The sequence below is a fragment of the Chrysochloris asiatica genome, unplaced genomic scaffold (genome assembly GCF_000296735.1).
Source record: "Chrysochloris asiatica unplaced genomic scaffold, ChrAsi1.0 scaffold00178, whole genome shotgun sequence".
NCBI lineage: Eukaryota > Metazoa > Chordata > Mammalia > Afrosoricida > Chrysochloridae > Chrysochloris > Chrysochloris asiatica.
This window is the reverse complement of record NW_006408696.1, coordinates 3,455,803-3,476,608: the sequence shown is the minus strand read 5'-3', so window position 1 is coordinate 3,476,608 and position 20,806 is coordinate 3,455,803. Positions and strand designations below refer to the sequence as shown.

General features: G+C 42.6%; 1 protein-coding gene across 1 annotated transcript in view; it reads left to right on the top strand.

The window, feature by feature from the left end:
• Window positions 1-18,531, top strand: part of LOC102828724 (pyridoxal-dependent decarboxylase domain-containing protein 1-like) — a 35,394-nt gene extending 16,863 nt beyond the window's left edge. Inside the window, exons 9-16 of the mRNA XM_006871956.1 lie at window positions 779-827; window positions 963-1,064; window positions 2,666-2,791; window positions 4,917-4,967; window positions 13,715-13,778; window positions 14,854-14,942; window positions 15,932-16,037; window positions 18,356-18,531. Of these exons, the coding sequence (XP_006872018.1) occupies window positions 779-827; window positions 963-1,064; window positions 2,666-2,791; window positions 4,917-4,967; window positions 13,715-13,778; window positions 14,854-14,942; window positions 15,932-16,037; window positions 18,356-18,531 (763 nt within the window). The remainder of the gene's footprint in view (window positions 1-778; window positions 828-962; window positions 1,065-2,665; window positions 2,792-4,916; window positions 4,968-13,714; window positions 13,779-14,853; window positions 14,943-15,931; window positions 16,038-18,355) is intronic.
• The last annotated feature ends 2,275 nt before the right edge of the window (window positions 18,532-20,806 follow it).

Sequence of the window (20,806 nt, the reverse complement as noted above, 5' to 3'; positions counted from 1 at the left end):
CAAATAACAAAGTAACCCCAATGGGCTTAGGAAAAAGGAGATTTTATTGACTCACCTAATTAAAAAAAAACAAAAACGACGAGTGTTGGAATTGGCTGGGGGCAAACAGGATTCAGTTTCAGTCTCTGTCTGCTCTCCTTCCCCATCACTTGCTACAGTTTGGCGCCATTGATAGACTTTTCTGTGATGGTGCAAAGTAGCTGAAGCAGCTCAACTCTTCTTCAGAGTCGCGTTCAGTGGACCAGAAGGCTCAACAAGTCTCCCACTGAACAAGCACGCTGGCCAGGGAGTTGTAGTACTCTGGTAGTCTAGGTCATCCTGAAACAGCTGGTCTTATGATCTGATAGAGGAGATGGGGGTGGCTTCCCAGTAGGCAGTTGGTACTGTGAGGAGAAGTGGGGAGAGAGGGATGCAGGTAGCCTGTTGTAGCCCATAGCTACTACATCATACAAGGTTGGTCTCTTATTTTATCGCTCTGGAAAATAATATATATGACTTAAAAAAAAAAAAAATCGTGGTGACAGATATAAAATGGTATGTCCGTTATACAAAAGAAGTAGGAGACATCCTCTGAAGCCTGTTTTCATTACTATGCATTTTCAAGGTTTTCCTGAAATTTGTGTTAACCACATTTTTTTTTGCTGCTACAAAAATTAGTAACACAAGTGAAAGACATTTAAATGTCAGCTTGTCACAGCACCTTCTTTATTTTCCTGAAGATAAAAGACTTGGTGAACTATTAATTCTTAGACTGGTGTTTGGTGTTTTTTTCTTACAGTGTGAACCTGGCAACGCTGGCTCTAGGTTATGTCTCCTCGTCAGTGCTGGTACGTGGTGGCCTTTGTAAGAAAGTCTTTGGACGCAGCAGACTGTGCCTTGTTTTTATGAAGGGAAGCGAGGGTTGAGTGGACCATATTCTCTCTCAGGATCTCTCATTCACGTCATTCTTCTCCTCTTGGTAGGCAGCAACCAAGTGTGACAGCATGACTTTGACTCCGGGCCCTTGGCTGGGTTTGCCAGCTGTGCCTGCGGTTACGCTGTACAAACACGATGACCCTGCCTTGGTAAGCCTGCTCTCACCGGAGGTGACACACGGGGCTGGCTCCTCATCAGTATTGGATGTAGGGAAGTAGGGAGATGCGCAAGGGAACACGTGAAGATTTCCTCTTTATTATATGTATTTTTTTTTTGTGATTCTCATCTCTTTCAAAACTTTTTAAACATAACTGTATACTGTTTCTGTTTTTTTCCTACTTCTCATATGTATGAAGACTTTTTTTTATATAGTTGAGTTTTGGTTCAATACAGTTTATACGTTACATTTGACAAGTCAGTTACGCTTAACAGTTGCCACACAAGTTGTTCCTTCCATGGCATGAGCTACATTTTTCAGTGTGTCAACATTCTCTCTTGCTTTCTGGCTGTTCCATTTCCTGTACACTTGTTTCCCTGACTCCCTATCTTCTCATCTTTGCTTTAGAGTAAAAGTTGCCCTTTAGGTCTCACACAGATGACACAGTTTTTCAGTGCAGCACCATTCTTAATGGGTCAGACCCTTTATTTTGTGTGGCACTCTGTTGTTTGGCTAAAATGTGTCTTTGGCAGAGAGTTTCAGTTCAGAGTTTAAAGACTGTCTCAGGACAGTAGTCTCAGTGAGTACTTGGTCTCAGCTGATTCAGTGAGTCAAGCCTTTCCCCCCATTTTTCTGCTGTGACCCTGTCAGGGTGGTCAGTGGTTGTAGCCGCACACCTGCGCATTCTTCTGATCACAGAACAGCTGAGACCAAGGGCTTGCGTAGGCTATCAACTTTCTATGATGAATTGTTAATGACATTTTCTGGCTGCGTAATAGCTCATCACTTAAATACCATAATGAAGTTAATTATTCCTCATTTGTGAACTTGGAGCATGTTTTCAATTGTTTGTCTTTTTTTCCCCCCTCCAATTTTTTGTAAATGAAATGAGACAATAAACCCTTCTACATTTCAGATTCTGTCCTTCAAATGTTGTTGTTGTTGCATGCCATTGAGTCGGTGCCAACTTATAGTGACCCTGTATAGGGTTTCTGAGGAGCAGCTGGTCGGTTTGAACTGCTGACCGTGAGGTTCACAGTCCCGTGCTGATCCCACAGAGTCACACCAGGAGTCCTTCCTTTGAATAGGCTTTTAGAAGTGGGACTGCTGAGTCAGAATAATTTTAAGGCTCCTGTTCTGTTGGCTAAAAGGTTGTAAAATGACGTTTTTTAAAGTCATAGTGTTCTTGATAGGGGATTGGTTAGTGCAAGGTAGCAGGCCCAAAATAAACTTGACGAGAAAACTGCAAAACAGTTGTTGTCTTGTTGAGTTGGTGATGACCAGGTGTCTGAGGACACGCATAGCAGCCTTGGAAAGGCCTGCCTCTTGAGTGACTAAGAGCTTTGGCTTTGAGAGTTGACCAGTCTGGATTCTTATCCTGGCTTCCCCACTTCTCAGCCATACTCCTTCAGACAAAGCTAGGTCTCTGGGTTAAGTTATCTAGAATCCTTACCTGATAGAGTTGTTGGGTGATTAAATGAATAATGCCAACAAAGTGACTGTCTTAGGATCTAAGTATGCAGTAAATGTAACTGGTTAGTTCAGTTGTGTGGTTTCTGTGCTTTGAATAATAAACCATATTGTCTTTTTCAGACTTTAGTTGCTGGTCTCACATCCAACAAGCCAGCAGACAAACTCCGTGCCTTGCCACTGTGGTTATCTTTACAATACTTGGGTCTTGATGGGATTGTGGAAAGAATAAAACATGCTTGTCAACTGGTGAGTAGAAACCTGATGTTTCAGTGAGCCACGCATACTCTGTAGCAAAAACAGGACCAGAAAAGTCCATCCAGTAATCCCAGTGCCTGGATTCACCACACCCTAAACAAACAGGTGGATTGCCCTGCACCTAGATGTTTCTTATTGGGAGTTCTGGGGGACTGCTGGACTTGTCCAAGGATTTGTGTCCTGATGAAATCAGACTGGAATGAATGCTAGTGTCAGCACGGGGTCAGAAAAGCCGTCACATGATGACAGTCAAGAAGTGGAGAAAGATGGAAACAGGGAGTCCCATATGACCGACTGATTGACTCTTGAGGGTGAGGGGATGGGAGGGGTAGGGGTTGATGATGGATTACATGTGTATTTTTAACAGCTGGCTTGGGTTCCCAAATTGAAAGGTTTGAGGACAGTGTGTGGGTTGGTTGGTAGGTAGGGACAGTTATAATCATCTGTCCATTCATTTTAGGTGTTTTAGTTGCATAACATATAATTATAATCGATTGCTACAAGTCGGAACCAACTCAGTGACAATAACAACATAATTAAAAAAATAAACGTATTTGTGCAGCTTGAGAGCTAAACGCCTTAAACTTAAGAGCATGATGTCACCTGTTTCCATCTGTGTTTTCTCATCTGTAAACGGGATGATAATATAACAGGAGATTGTTATGAGGATTTAATGAGTTAGTACATGCAAAATTTACAGTAGTGCTTGGTCATATAGTCAGTTATACAACTAGGTTTGATCTTTGTTTTAATATAATCTTGGGGAATTGGCCTTTTCTCAGGTGTCATTCTTACATTTAAGCAAAATCAGTATTTTTACATTTTGTTTCAGCAGCTTTAGTGTAAAAATACCTTTGGTTCACATTATTTTTACACTAAAGCTACATTGAACATTTATGCTCATAAGTTTAATTGGGCTGCTTGCTCGCATCTTGAGGTTTGGTTCTGCAGAAGCCCTATTGCCCTAGTAACTTAGTCAATTTGGAAAAGGTTCAGGCTCTCAAGGGAGAGATTTTCAATTCCCTTTGGCCTGTGGAGTGCAAGAAAATAACACTGACATGATCTACCAAGGCTTGCTCCACGACTTCGGCATCCCCTTCCCACAAACACTGGGGCGGGCGGGTCTCAAATACTCCAAGACTTGACTGATGGCTCTAATGCTGACACACCACTGCTGCAAACAGGCCCATGAAGACCGCATGTAAGGTTTGCAAATGGGGTTAGCTGTCTGTGTACATTCATGCCTTATAGTTCACACTGGAATTCCTGAGGGTATATATCAATGTTTTCCTTTTCTTTGCTCTCCTCCTCACCACCATGCCATCCTCATGGGGGCAGGGATCGAGCATTGCCTGAAGCACTTTGTGTGCATCAACTCCTGTGATCCCCACAACTTTGCTGTGAGGTCCACTGATAGCAACACATGACGAAGTCGTTCCCAGGAGATTCCATCCCATGTGCGGCGCTCAGTAAATACCTGCTGAATGAATGACTCCCTGTCCCCTGACATAGATGCTGTTATCCTCTCCCCCATAACAAGGATTTAATGACCTAATTGAGATGGGAGATGATGTTGATGTTAATGCTTAGAATGTTCTAAGTTCTGTTTCTAAGCATTTAATGTATAGTAGCTCTTTAAATCTCCACAGCATCCTTGTGAGGTAGACCTATTTTTTGTTGAGGGCCCTGAAGCCCAGGAAAATGAACTAACTTGTCCCAAATTGCAGCTAGTAAGTGGTGGATTAAGTCATTCACTCCTGAGCCTGCCAGGCAGGTAAATGGCAGAGCCAGGTTCTGAATCCAGGTGTGATGGACTCGGGCCACCCGTGCCCTTACCCTGACTCCTGTGCTGTCTCAGTTAGCTCTGAGCCTCCTCATTCTGTCCCTATTACTTGGTCTTACACACATTTGCTCTCAGTAGTTTTTGAATGAACAACTTAGGCTTTACTTAATGCTAATATGACATGCATATATGTCTTACTAGAAAAAGCTTTTCTTGATAAGATTGGCATTTATCTGCCTGAGATTCTTATTTGCAGACCTGAAAAGATGTTTATGAAAATTATTTTGTATTTTCTTGTGTCCATCTAATGAAGTGGTTTCTTATCATTTGCAGAGTCAACGGTTGCAGGAAAATTTGAAGAAAGTGGACCACATCAAAATCTTGGTATAGTATCTAATGTCATGTGATCTCGAAATAACTTTTTTAGTTAGGTGTGGTTCACAGCGATCCTGTATAAGATTTCTGAGGAGAAACTGATAGGTTTGAACTGCTGGTCTTGTGGTTAGCAATTCAGTGCCTGTCCTGCAGCGCCACACCAGGACTCCCAAAACTTTTAGCTGTAGAATGACGTTCTCCAGATTTGAGGCATTTAAGGGGAGATGTGGCAACTCCAGTCAAACCACATTCCAGGGAGGAGGATCATTCCTGAATTGATGACCTCAGAGAAGCATAGAAATCTGTACCGCCCAGTGTTTAATGAGCCTGCAGTACTTTTCTTCCTCGCCATTTGGAGTTCTCTTCTGCAAACCGTGTAGAATTGCTTAAAGGGCTTACCAACACCATCTTCTTGAAATGAAAAAAATCACTGTATCTCTCAAAATGCTTAGGGCAACTCTTTCTGGAATGCTTTGACATCAGTATTTCCTTTCTTGTGCATGAGCAGGAAAAGGAAAAGTCTGCATCTCTGCTCTTGTCTTCCCCTGGTATCTTCTCAAGTCCCTATCAGAGGTATTTCCTAGGGATAGTAAATAGGCAAGGACGCCTGTGGACCTGCCAGGGCTAGTGACAAAGAAGAGATATAAGTTAAGCAGTTAATCTCTCCGTGGTATTCACTAATAAGTTTTAGTTTTCATATACTGTCTTATTGAAGTGAATTGGTGTTAAATGCCATCAAGTTGGTTCCGATTCATGGTGACCCTGTGTAGGGTTTCTGAGGAGCAGCTGGTGACCTTGAACCACCGACCTTGAGGTAGAGTGCTTATCCTAGGTCACCACACCAGGCCTCATATATAAGTGAGATCATGTTTTCTAGGTTCATGTATGTTGTGGTGTGCATCAGGACTTCATTCCTCTTTATATCTGAATAATATTCCATTGTATGTATATGCAAGGGGACTGAATTAATTTCTCCATGTAGCCAGGAGTCCTGGGGGTACCGCTGCTAACGAAAAGGTCAGTGGTGTGAACCTCCCAGCTCCTCCACAAGAGAAAGACCTGATGGTCTGCTTTCGTAAAGATGACAGCCAAGACAACCCTGTGGCTCGCTTCTTCTCTGTCATGTGGGAGCACCGTGAATCCGAACCAACTCCATGGCACACACACAGTAACAACCTGTCGGTGTGTCTGTTCATCAGCTATTGGATAGTTTGGTGGTTCTCACCTTTTGGCTCCTGCAGCTAGTGCTATAAATGAAGCCGTGGACATTGTACACTTATGCTTGCTCCTGTTATGGCTTTTCAGTGTTTGGGGTGTACAGATTCTGATGTCAATAGGTTCTCTGGGTATGTCTATAACAATTCTGCAGGTACAGTTAAGTTTACAGGTGTTTGAGTAGGTTGGCAGTTTAGATTCACTCATTTTATTTCCACATTAGTACACAGTTAGGTGAAAGTCTAATACAGTCATTATTATACTGGAAAATCTCAAAATGCCTCTTTGAGACAGTTTGTATAGTTGATGTCTCTGCTGGCTATTAAGACTGTCTTTGGGTTTGTGCCATGGCCCCATGACCTATCTAAATGAGATTTTTTTAAAACAACAATAAGAAAAAAACCCTGCTGGAGACATTTTTAACCTGAAGATTCGTTATTTTTAAACCAACTATGCAAAATTTTAAAAAGCCTTTCCCTCATTTTCTTAGGTCTAAACCTTCTGGAATCACAGTTAGCTGTCTGAGCCCTGTCACGCCATAGTCCATCTCTCTCTCTCTGATGGTTTCCATCTCTTTATCTCTGTTGCCTTCTGGTTAGTTTTTTCCAGATCTGTCTTTGAGTTTCATAACTTCCTCTTCCCTCTAATCTGTTGTCTAGCCATTATTGCATTTTTAATTTCATAAGACTTTTTATTTCAAGATGTTTTCTTTAGTTCTTTTTAAGTTATTCTCTGTGTGTGTGCATGTGTTGTGTGAGAGTTTACACATCAAGTTAGATACTCACCTTGTTGTTGTTGTTATATGCCCTGGAGTCAGTTCTGACTCATAGCGACTCTGTACAGGGTTTCCGAGGCTGTAAATCTTTATGGGAACAGAAAGCCTCATCTTTCTCCCGCGGAACAGCTGGTAGTTTCAAACTGCTGATGCTAAGGTTCGCAGCCCGATTCGTAACCACTACGCTACCAGATACTCATCTTGTTGTTGTTGTTGTTAAGTGCCTTTGAGTCGGAGCCGACCCATAGCGACCCTGTACAGGGTTTCCGAGGGTGTAAATCCTTACGGGAGTAGAAAGCCTCATCTTTCTCCCACGGAGCGGCTGGTAGTTTTGAATCACTGACCTTAAGGTTCGCAGCCCGATTCATAACCACTACGCTACCAGAGCTACTCATCTAGCCGTTTTTATTTGTTCCGAGCCAGTGGTTACAGTTTCACAAAGTCTTAGCATTCCTATTATTTCTATTCTGGTCTGTTCCAGTCACCTGGCTTCCTTTTCCCTCCTTGCCTTCTCACCTTTGCTTTTGGCTAAATGTTGACCATTTGGTCTCATATAGTTAATAGTCTAAGGAAGCAAAGTACTTACAAGTGATGGTTTGTTTTATAAGCCAACCTGTTGTTTTAAACTGCTGACCTTGAGGTTAGCAGCCCCATTCGTAACCACTATACTATCAGAGCTCCATATATATATATATACATACATGCAAAGTCATTTGAACTGCAAGGTCCGTGTGCTTCACTCTCACCAGCTGCTCCTTGGAAACCCTGGGTCACTGTGGGTCTGAATTGACTCAATGGCACTTAACAACAATACATGATACATATGGTTATACACAGATAATCACATACATTTTTTGATTGTCTTTACTACTATTATAAATTGTTTATGTTCTGGCATTTACTAAAATGGTCCCTTTTTCTTGTGTACTTCGTAGTATCTTTGTTTACATTGGACTAGTTGTACTGACTTGACCCATATTTGGTATTGTCTTTCCCATCACTTAAAGTGTCTACTGTCAGAAGCTGATTCCTCTTACCCCCCCTCCTTCAGACCAACTTTGCAGTCCAGTGCATTAACTTACAGTGCTACACTGTACAAAATTTGCCTTGTTGTGATTGATTTATTTCAGTCAACATAATCTCTACATTCATGTTAAAAAACGTTTTGTAGATTCCTCACTGTTGCTTATAATTATGTAGTATTCCATTGTGTGCAGTTTCCAAAGTGCATTTTGTCATTTACCCATTGATGGACACTTGGTCTGTAGTCTGTTGGAGATGCTGCTGCAGTGAGCATAGGTATGCATTTGGCTGTCTGTGTCATTGAACTTAGCTCTCTAGAGTACTTACCTCGCAGAGTGGGGTTGCGGGATTTCTGGCTTTTTGAGCACGTGCCACACTGTTGTCTATAGTGGTTATACAACGCTACTACTCAAGTGTAAGACTTCCAATCCCCTTACAACCTTGCCAGCATTTGTTTTCTGCTCGTTTGTTTTTGTCATTGCCATTTTTGTAGGGATGAGATGATACTGCTTATTAGTTTTTATTTGCATCTCTCTGATGGTTAATGATCATTTTTTGTAAATGTCCTTTTAGTGAAGTGTCCATAACTTTTGTCCATTTTTCAAAATTTAATTGTCTTTTTGTTGTTGAAGTTTTCTGTATATTTTAGAGATTAGACCCTTACCAGTTATCAAGGATCAGCCACCTATAGACCCATGGATTTACTTCTGGGTTCCAATTCTCTTCCATTGGTCTATGCCAGCATTGAAGCAGTACCAGGCTGTTTTTATTACTGAGGGTGCATAGTAAGTTTGGAGATCAGGAAATGTAAGACCTCCTACTTTTTTGTTTTTAATATTACTTTAGCTGTTGCGGCCTCCTTCCTTTCCATATAAAGTTAAAGACTAGTTTTTCCGATTCATTAAAGAATGTTGTTGGGATTTTTATCACAGTTGCATTATATCCGTAAATTTTTGGGGGCAGTATTAACAATGAGAATGGACTGTTTTTCTATTTATATAGATCTTTTTTACAAAATTTGGAACATAGCTACCATAGAACACATATATGAAGAAGACTATAAAATATTACTGTAATATTTTATAGTCTTCTTCATATACGTGTCATATAAGGGTTTTTATGGTAGCTGGCTTCCAAATTTCTTGGTCTAAGCTGGTGAGTGCTCCCAGTGTTAATGGTAATTTGTTGAAACATATAAATCCTCGCCATGCCTGGATTCTTGTTTATGCAACGCTTCAATGTAGCTCAGACTTCTCCCTTCAGTATCAGTGGTTCTGGATCCTATGCTGCCTTGGGAACTGGTAAAATGTTCATTCTTTTTTGTACAGTAACGATATTTTTTCCATCATCTTTTGATATTTCCTGTGACATTCAATATTTTGCCCATAGAATCCTTCAGTATATTCAACTCGAGGCGTGAATTTTCCTTCAGTTTCATTCAGCATGAAAAGTATCGAGTGTGTTCTTCACTTTTGGTTTTCAAACTCTAGGTCTTTGCACATTTCACTGTAGTATTTTAGTTTGTCTTCTCATGCCATTCTTTCAAATTTTCAGTTCATCTCTTTTACTTTATTATTTTTTCCATTCACTTTAGCCACCCTACGTTCAAAATGAAGTTTAAAAGTCTCTTATGTCTCTATAGTTCAGGTGTGGCGCTGTGGGTTAATGATGGGCTAGACTACAAAGTTAGTTTGAACCGCACGATCAATGGCAGTTTAAAGTTCACCATCTGCTCCTCAGAAACCCTATACGGGGTCGCTATGGATTGGAACTCACTCAACAGCACTTACAACAACAACAACGTATCTATTTTGGTCTTTTATTACCACCACCACCCCCCCTTTTTTTTTTTTTTTTTTAAATAGCCTTTTACTTTTACTTTCTTCATGAGTGATGTCCCTTATGTCTTGCCATGACTGGTCTTTGAACGTAATGTTAGTGTTCAGTATGCCAAATCTGTTTTGACATAATCTATCTCTAAATTCAGGTGGAATATACTTAAGGTTGTATTCTCACTCTTAATGAGCGTGTTTTCATTTTTCTCAGCTTCCTGTTGAACTTGCATATGAGCAGTTACTAGTCTGTTCTGCAGTTGGCCTGTGGCCTTGTTCCCACTGATGATGTTGAACTTCTCCATCAATTTGATTCCTATGTTGTTATTAGGTGCCTTCGAGTTGGTTTTGACTGATAGCGACCCTGTGCACAACAGAATGAAACTCTGCCCGCTTGGGTGCCATCCTCCCATCTTCTGTCAGTTCATCGTACTTTTAATGTTTGTCACCAGCGTCATAACTCAAATTCTTCTATGGTCTTCCTTATTTATTGTCCAACTTTCACATACATTCCATGTTCTGATTATTAATGGATGATTGCAGCTGTTTCCATGTGTGTATTGTTTTTGTTGTTGGTTGTGACTCACACTGACCCTGTGCACAACAGAACCAAACCCTGCCTGGTCCTGCACCATCCTCACAGGCGTTAGAGCCCACTGCTGCTGCCACTGTGTTCATTCATCTCCCTAGGGGTCTTCCTCTTTTTTGCTGACCCTCCACTTTACCAAGCATGATTTCCTCCTCTAGGGACTGGTTCCTCCTGAGAACATGTCCAAAAAATGAGAGACGAAATCCTGCCCTCTTGCTTCTAAGGAAGAGAAGATTTGTTTGTTCTTTTGGCAGTCCGTGGTGGTGGTGGCTGTGTGCCACCGAGTCCATTCCAACTCATAGTGACCCTTTATAGGGCTTTCGAGGCTGTAAACCTGTACAGGACCATTTTGATTGCATGTTTGATCAATGTCCGACTTCGTAAGTTGGTAATAGTCTTGAGTTTTTTTGGTTTTGGTATGTGTTGAGTACATCAATTTGAATAATAATCGTTAACTGGTCTTCCTTCTTCTTCTTGTTAAGTGCTATCCAGTTGGTTCAGACTAATAGTGACCCTGTGTAGGGTTTCCGTGGAGCAGTTGATGGGTTTGAACCATCAACCTTGTGGTTAACAGTCCAGTTCTGATCCTACAGCGCCACAGCAGGACTCCAGTGGCTATTATCCTATCACTGACAGCATTGTACTTCAGGAATAGATTTTAAATGTTTGACAGTAAGTGAATGCAGCCATGTTCCTTGTCAGTTTAGCAGTCCTGTCTTAGTAAGACCATACGACTGTCCAGTTCCAAATCGCCAGGATTAGTCTATTTCAGGTCACCAGTGCCTTAGATATTGATCTTTATGTGTTCTATTTCATTTCTGATGACTCCGACTTTTCCCACATTCATATTTCCTACAGTCCACATTCAAATTATTAATGGATGTTTGCTGTGATTTCTTCTTTTTGAGTCAAGCTACATCAGAAAAAGAAAGTCCCAAAGGCTGTTTGACTCTGTCCACCTCATTAGGGTCTACTCCACGGGGGAGACAGTATTGAAGTGCCTGCCAACCTGATGGACTCATCTGGCACTGTGTCAGACAGACAGTGTTCTGCTGCTAGATACAGGATTTTGACTGACTTGTTGTTTTTATTTGAATTAATTTTACAGCTTTGGGAGTCTTTTACCACATAGGGCATCAAACCAAGTATTGAAGGAATTTGAATTGAATATTAGCTAGACCCAGAAATCGATGTATTCTGCTAGAACCAGAAATTTGCATAAGACACTCTGAACAGTATTTCTTTTGGAGCCCCACTGACACCGCAGTTAAGCACTTGACTGCTAAGTGAAAGCTTGGTAGTTTGAATCCACCAGTTGTTCCTCCAGAGGAAGACCTGGTGACCTGCTACCATAAAGATTGCTGCCTACAAACCCTCTGGGGCAGGTATACTCATCACATAGGGTTGTGTGAGTTGAAAACTCAACTCACTGATACCTAACAACAACACAGTATTTCTTATGCGCACTGACATTTGAGACCACTGATCTTAAAGAAACAAAAAACATGAAGACAATATTCGAAGGAGCTTCAGGAAGTTCATAGAAAATTTTAATTTCTTTTCATTCCATTTTTCCATGAACTCTTTGAAGCTCCCTCTTACTTAGAGAAATCATGGCACTCCAGATTCTGCTAATTTAACCAAGGAAAAGGGAATGGGTAGAGATTTTTGTTGTCTTTTTTTGTTCCTACTTGTTTGTGGGTTTATTTCATTCTATTCTGTTGTGTAACCTGTAACTTTAAACGTATTACTAGATTTGTTTATGGGAAACTAACATATCCTAACAAAGGAGATAAGAGATATGGGAAAGCACTTAGTACAGAGCTGGCTCAGTAAGTAATTGGCAGGTTTATATAAAAATCTTTCATGATACCTCACACACACAAACACACATATCTACATATACACACTGTAGTATAAACACAGGACTGAGAAACACAAGGTTGGTGGTTTGAACCCACCTGCCCCTCCACTGGGGACAGATGAGGCTTTTGCAGAGATTTAAAAGCTTCGGAAACCCACCCTGTAAGCTAGGGTTGCTAAGATTCAGAACCTACTCAGTGGTACTTTACTGCAACAACAACAAAGAAGGAAGTTGGCTTTCTTATGGTGGCCTTACTAATGATTCAGTCACAGTCTGCCTTGAAACAGCCTTGGTTTTGTAAATGGGATTGTTGACATTGTGACAGTAAAATTGTTGACTGCTTAGAGATCTACTTCCTAAAGGCACTCCCTGCAGCCCACCCCTCAGAGAAATTCCCCAGTCTTTCAGGAGTGTTGCTGCTCCCTTTGTGTCCTGACCCCAGGATGAAGCCAGTGACAGGCTTAGTGCAGAGTGATCTGAAGCAGTTAATGTTTCCATCTCTTTGAAACCCATTAATGATGGATTTGTCATTAAGTTATCAGATGCCTATCCTGAATACAAGTACTTCGTCCAAGATTTAGAAAATGCATGAATTCCATTGTAGACTGGGGTTGTTTACATTGCCAGCTGGACCCACATACTGAGAGCTTTAAAAGATGTTCCTTTTTTTTTTGCTCTGAGAAGACAAAAGTCCAGCCAGTCCTTGGGTCAGCATCATTTCTGGGATTCTTGAAAGCGTTGGTTCTCTTTGGCACCAATTCTATATTCCGTTTTGATTACCTTCTCTGATCCTTCTACATTGTTAATGTTGTTTTTGGTAAGTGCCATTGAGTTGGTTCCGAACCATAGTGATCCTGTATAGGGTTTCCAAGGAGCAGCTGGTGAGCTTGAACCACTGACCTTGCAATTCAAACAGCTTTGCAGTCTGGCGCATTAACCCACAGTGCCACACCACGATTGTTGATGTTGAATGCCGTCAAATTGATTTTCAACTCCGCAGTCCCTGTGACAAAGTGCGACTGCCCCACAGTGTTCTCTAGACTGTGCTCCTTAACTGGGGCACGTTGTCAGGGCTTTCTTCTGAGGTGGGGTCAAACACCAACCTTTCCGTTAGCATTATTCAATTTTCTTCCTGTTTTGTTGTTGTTGTTGTTGTTGTTAAGTGCCGTTGAGTCGGTTTCGACCCATAGCGACCCTGTACTTCCTGTTTTAGTGTCAGTGAATCTCGATAAAATTTTTAGTTTATGTTTAAAATCCAACAATGGACTCTTAGAACTGTTTCATAGTTACTTCTAAGACTTTTATTAAACCCTTGATTTTTGTTTCTCTAGCAACTAAAATTATCCTCTGGATGTTTTTATGTGTTTCTCACAAACAAAACTATAGTGTCTGTTTATCCAAATCACTGTGTGGGGAATTTCTCATGCTACTTGGTAATGTCAGATATCCATTTTTCAGGTGGAAGATGAACTCAGTTCCCCGGTAGTGGTGTTCCGATTTTTCCAGGAATCACCAGCCTTAGGTAGGTAATTTCAAAGAGATGCTTCTTTGTGTATTTTGTTTATAAGCTTGAAATGATTAACATACCTCAAGTTAGATAGTCCAAAATAGTTTTATTCTTCCTCAACTCTTCAGTCATCACTTGAGAAAAATGGAACAATTTTCGTAAGAACTTTAGTCTTTAACGTAACGTGTTGTTAGTCTTTTATTGGTCCTTTCTTTTGATTAGGCCTGTGGTTTCCAAGTGCCAGCTCTGGACTGGTGCTGGGATGACTGAAACAGAACCACTTGAAACACACTCTGCAAAGCCAATACTTCTCTTTCCTTTGCGTCAAACATGTCTCCCTGGCGCTCCTCGTGGCTCAACTATACACCCACCTTCTGTCAGGTCTAAAATGACTGTCTTTTGAAGGGGTTCACAGTGTTCATGGAAAAATTCCGTTTGCTTTTAATTCCATTTCCCCATGAATATTTTGAAGCCCCCTGTGCTATACTGGAGCCCCTGCCTTCTTTCATGACATTGGCAGTAATATAGAGTGATTTTATTTCTTCTTTATGGTCTGTTTCTTCTATTAAGATGTACATGGCTTCAAAAAGTTCATGGAAAAATTCCATTGTCCATGCATTTTCATTTTTCCCTGTAGTTTTTGAAGCCTTTTCATATACTCCAAGATGACGAAACCCTTGTCTGCCTTCTTTACAGTTTATCCCAAGGGCTTAGCACAGGCGTGAGGAAAGGGAGGAACGTCGTGAAGCCCTGTTTGGTGCTGGGTACTGAGTTACGTGGCACAGTGTTTAGTAGACTAGTTAACTGAAAACTTTGTGTTTTTTCTCTTTAGATTCCTTGAATGAAAACTTTAAGTTTTTAAATGACATTAAGAATTCTATTTGTGTGAATATGTTCAAGTATTATATTCTTCATGAGGAAAAAATGTGGAGATTTTGCACCCTCTGCTATACATTTGATTTCAGTAATATTTGAGAATGTTTCTCATGGGTTAATACTGGAATCTAAGGGAAATGGAATCGGAGGGTGTGTTGTTTGGGTGAGCTGTATTTCTTTGAGTGAATCCTTTTTCTGTGTTTTCTGGGGTCAGATCCAGGCCTGAAAGCTGTACCAATGCCCAACCTAACACCTTCAGCAGTCAGCCAGGAGAGGCTGTCCTGTGATGCCCTGAATCGCTGGGTAAGGGGATGGTCATGGGGTTTTCTCTGACATCCAGAGCATCCATCGTCATGTGACCATCAGAAAGCACCATGGTCTGGAGAGAACATTGTGTATGGGAAGTCAGGAAATGGTCATGAAGGCGGTGGGTCTTAGTCACATCTCTGCCTCATACCCTGCATGATCTCTGATAAGTCTTTTCAATTTAGTTGTCTCGGTTTGCCTGTCCTTACGATACAAGGCTGTAAAACGACACAGGAATTTATCACAGTGCAGCTGCTTGGGCATCCTGGTGAGCATTTGTTCTGTGGCTGTGTCAAAGGGCACACAGGCCACAGTGACCAGAACACCCATCAGCCTGCAGTGAGAATCAGAGGCTTCAAGTATCCACAGGCTTCTGACACCAGAGTCATACTTGTTGGATTTTAGCCTAAAGAGCTCATCATTAGTGTTCTAAACATTACTTCAGCAGTATTAATCTTAACAAAACTTTGCATGTGCCCAATCCAGAGATTTGGTGAATAAGTCACAGTATGTCTGTACAGTGGAGTTCAAAGCAGTCATTAAAAACGTACAGCTGAATATCTAGGGCACAGAAGTACAGGTAACTCAGCAGTGGGTAGACTTTCCCATTTTGTAATAATAAAACATATCCACCTCCCCCAACTCCCACTCGCCCCACTCCCACATAGAGAAGGCTTGGGAGGCAGTGTACCCACATGCCAACAGTAGGGTTCTCTGAGTGCTGCAATATGGGTAGTTTTATTTTGGTATTAATGTTTTAACTGTCCTTCCTAGAACTCGGATTTTTGTGTTTTGACTTTTTTTTTTTTTTAAGTAAGGAAAACTGCCAGAATTTTATTGTTTTTACTAAGAAACTTCCATGAATATTCAGAGAAAATCTAATGATGAAAGGAAAGCCCTCTCTTTCTGAGGGTGTCTGGGGCAGGACTGGAGGCCACAGGCCTCTGTTGGGGTGGGAGCTGCTCACCTGCCTATCCCCCCCACAGCTGGGAGAAGAGTTGAAGCAGTTGGTGCCGGCAAGCGGCCTTACCATTATGGAGCTGGAGACGGAGGGCGTGTGCATACGCTTCAGTCCACTGATGACGGCCGCAGGTGACTTGGGCTCCCTGCCTGGTGGGGCGTGTGCATGTGCATGCGTGCATGCAGCTGTGGGCATGCAGCTGTGGCTCTGCTACAGCCCAGCTGTTGGAGTGGATAAACATCCCCTTCTGGTATTTTGTTCATCAGGGAAACACAGGCTGACTGGTGCTTACTTAGTAATCTGGAATGAATAGTTTTCAGGTTTCTCACTATGTGCTCATCTAAGAGGTGGTGAAACCCATGTGAAACGAGTCACTATAGGTTGGCAGGCACGCCTCAGTAAGCCCGTGCTTACCTATGCTTATTGGGTGGTGGTATTGGAGAGTTGGAGGGCAGGGTTTCTCAGTACCCCACCTCAGCAGGCTCACTGGATCAGGTAACCGAAAGCACCCTTGTGGTGCAGTGGGGAGATGGTCATACCTTTAGTCCGCAAAACAGCCCTCAGCGCAGGGAGAAGTCTCTTGTCCTTCTCTTTGTCTCTGTAGCTCTTAGAGATCTCTCGTGCTTTCTCTCATCTCTTTCCTCTCCCTCCGTGTCTGTCTGCTCTCCCTAGCCCTAACCTGCGGGGTGGGGGAGGTCCTTATGTACTACTACAGAACAAAGGCGGCATCTTGCCAAACACACTCAAAAGCTATCTAGCAGTGCGACATCATTTTAATACGGCAGTAGCATAGCAATGGCTTAGCATTCCTTGGTTGGTTTCTGTTGGAACTACTAAGTCACCCCCTGGCTGGAAGGAGAGGTTCCCTGATCGGCTATAGGCACTCCCTGCTAGGGCCACCATCTGACCCAACCGTAGCCTACTCTATCCCTTTATAGACAGGCTCTTTATTTTGGTGCAGGATGTCGGTGGATTTGCCGTGTAGCACAGCTGCTTGGGAGTGGTACCAGGCTGGGTTCCTCTCTGTTTGCTCTTCCAGTGGGTCTCAGTCCTGACTGCACATCACAGTCACATGGAGGCTTAGCCATGCCCTCTGGATAGACTCCATTCATAGATCCTGGTGTCATTCATCTGGGGTGAAGCCAGTGCAACTGTAGCTTTCAAAGCCTCCTCGCTGATTCTTATTGTCACCAGAGGTCAGGGAACCACTGTTTGACCTTGCAGTGTAGCTATACCTGGGTTTTCATGACTGAAAATCCCCAGTCACTTCGTAACCATGGGACCTTGAGCATGGGTCTTGGTCTCCAAGCTTTCCCACGCTTTAAGAAATGGAGATTATTAATACTTCATTACTATTGTTGTTAAGTGCTGTCAAGTTGGTTCCGACTCATACCCACCCTCTATAGGGTTTCCAGGAGCGGCTGGTGGGTTTGAACAGCCAACCTTGTGGTTAGCAGTCCAGTACTTTTCCAACAGCACGTGTAGGCAGTACCTTATGTAGTGTCTGACACAGCACTGCAGTAGTGTAGACAGAAAAAGGATGAAGTCCAAATCAGTTGTGCTTTGTGAGATGAGGTAAATGTTGGGTACTTTCCACATAGTTGGAAAGCTTCTCAGTGACCTCAGTGTTAGAAAACATAGGTGGTGCTCATTTGTGCCGTGAAGGAAACATCACCATAAAGATGTTTGCTGGTCTCAGAGGGTCTTGTAGCACCTGTCCCTGCTGTGCAGTGTGACTCCCTGCCTGCCTTCCTGGAGGCCTCTTCTTGGAAAGGGGGCTGAGGACACTGTGTGGCAGTGAGCATTGACGCTTAAGACAGTGTGTGGTTGTGAAGTGCCACTGAGTCAGTTCCAACTCATAGCGACCCTGTATAGGGTTTTGAGGAACAGCTGGTGAGTTTGAAGTTCAAAGTGACTGTGTAGTCCAGTGCATTCTCCTGCAGCACCACACCAGGTCTCTTGTGTTTGAATTGAAGGGAGCAGCCATGCTGCCAAGCAGCCCTGAGACTTCCCAATCTCACCCCTTTTCCCCTGCCGATCCCCCACGCCCCCATGCCTCCCTTTCTTTCATTCATATTAATGTGAAGGCAGAGCCATGTGGGAGTCAGCTTCTGGTTAGCCTGTGACAGGATGTTTGTAATTTGGGGTTGTGCATTATATTAAATCGGAGGGGCAAATTCTACGATTTATCAAACATACGATTGTTTGGTATCTGAATTTAGCTGTTTTTTGTTTTCGGCTTCTCACCTCCAACTACTTGGATGTATGAGGGGTCTTCAAAACATTTGTGGAAAAATTCCATTATCTATTCCATTTTTTCACAGACTTTTTGAAGCTGTCACCTGAGACTTAGAGATTTTGCCCTTTCTGAGCGGAAGTGGGAACCCTGCTCTCTCATTTTTTATTTGTTCCTTCAGCATTTCTCATAGCATTCTGTGAACGCTGTCAGTTTTAGGAACTCAGAACGAGGATGTAGATCAGCTTGTAGCCTGCATAAAAAGCAAGCTGCCGGTCCTGACGTGTACACTACAGCTGAGAGAAGAGTTCAGGCAGGAAGTGGAAGGAACGGCTGGCCTCTTGTACGTGGATGACCCTAACTGGCCTGGAATCGGTGTTGTCAGGTAAAGTCTCAGCTCGAGAATCTCTTCCTATGTACAGAACAGGGCTGCGCCATTGTGTTAGCAAGCTGAGAACTGCAAAATGGACATGTGGAGCCATAGAATCACATGTCCAATGAAGTCTTTCTGGGCGTTCCAGAAAGCTCAGTACAGCAAGCACAGTGAGCCTGTGGCCCCTGATGGAAGGAATCACTGTCTGGAATGTCTCTCTGTCGGTCTCTGAGATAGTATCTGAGATAGTTACTGACAGAGCAGCAAGAAGTCTGTGAGTCTGTCCTTGGCTGCTTCCATCTTCTTCAGGAGGGGGCAGGTCTCCTGTATCTGTAGTGTTGCAAATGTGACTGCCAGACCTCAGCTCTTCCTGAATTTTAGGGACTAGAGACTTTGTCTTCCGTTGTTACATTCTTAGACTGGTCTTGTCTCCAGACACTGTTAGTGGCTCCATTGCTCTTTTGTCTCATTTTCCTGTTTTTCTATTCCGCCTAAATCTTATGCTTGAAGAAACATTTAATCTTTGTAGATGGACATACTATAGCTTGATAATTATTTATAGGTATGAACACGCTAATGATGATAAGAACAGTTTGAAATCCGATCCTGAAGGGGAAAAAATCCATGCTGGACTCCTGAAAAAATTAAATGAACTGGAATCTGACCTTACATTTAAAATGGGTAACTACTACTTTTATAAGTCAAGGGTGTTTTTTTGGAATAACATTGTCTAACTAGTTTAAAGGGAAATGGATTTTATCTCTTTAGAAAATAGTTTGCTGTCATTCTGGGTGGCGATGGACTGCTCTGTAGGGTCGGATATCTGCCTTCCCCATATACAGCCTTTTCCCAGCTTCCCCTTCCTTTATGAGAACGGGCTTGTCCTCTACCAACTCTCTGTGAAAACTTATTTCTCCCCTTCCTCTCTGAGGACACGCCTCCCCCCGCCCCCAAACACACCTCTTCATTCTCTTTGACACACGTCCCTTCCCTCCCTGCCCCCCTCTGAGGGCACGCCCCTTCCTGTCTCCTGGAAAGAGCCTCCTTTGTCCACAGTCAGACTTGTGTAAGAACAGAGGCCTGTGTTTGACTCAAGGGAACCAAGCCTCTCATTTCTTCCTTCAGGCCCTGAGTATAGAAGTATGAAGATCTGTGTTTACATTGGCATGGCGAGTGACGACGTCGATGTGTCCGAACTAGTGGAGACCATTTCAGTCACAGCCCGAGAAATTGAGGAAAACTCAAGGGTCTGTAAAACTCACCAGTGTTTCCTTCCACTTCTGAGTATTTCCAGCCAACCTGCTTCTCTAGGAAACGTCTGTCCTTCCTTTCCCTACAGATTGCACATGCTTCCTGGGAGCTAGGCACTATGCCAGCTGCAGGATTTAAGCTAGTCTAGTCCCTGCCCTCAGTGAGCTCACAAGCCAGTGAAGGAAAGAGACACACGTTACCAAGCAATGGTAACGTGGAAGAGAAGCTAGGGGTAACTGAGCTTTAAAGCTCATTCATCTCACCTAATAAAGGTCAAGAATATTGGAGCTGAATCCAGGAGGATGGGTGAGAAGTTCCAGGTAATGTCTGCTTACCAGCAGTAACAAACTTGCTTTTGTCAGCCACTTGGCATGGAGGATCAGACCACAAGGACATTCTTAACATTAGATGTCTGGCTCACTAGCCATCACTCAGACAGAAAAAGGACCCCAGCAGCACTACTGTGAGGGATTAGGAACATAGTCATAGTCACATGATCATTTTTGGTAAGGGTGAGCAGGCTGAAGGAGTCAGTGTATTTAGCCTTGGGTGGCTTACTTTCAAAAGTCCTTTCTAAACCCAGTTCTTTTTAGGCTTCATTTGCATAAATGTTGAGCAGCCTAGTTTCCGTCTGAGAAGCTGGATTCTGTGAAGAAGGATATGGCATCAGGATCGAAAGACGATTCATCAACAGCCCTGTGATACGCAGATGACACAGCCATGCTTACTGGAAGCCGACTTTGAAGTATCAAAGACTTGTCTTCAATATGGATTGAGCTTCTTGTAAAGAAAATCCTCACAGTTGGACTAATAACCATCATGATAAATGGAGAAAAGATTGAAGTTGCCAAAGACTTCATTGTGCTTGGTTCCACAGTTAACACTCATGGAAGCAGCCGTCAAGAAATCAAATGATGTATTTGCATTAGGCAAATCTGCTGTACAAGACCTCTGAAATGTTCAGGAGCAAAACTGTCACTTCGAGGATAAAGGTGCCCCTGAAGCAAGCTATGGTATTTTTTTTTTATATATATATATTT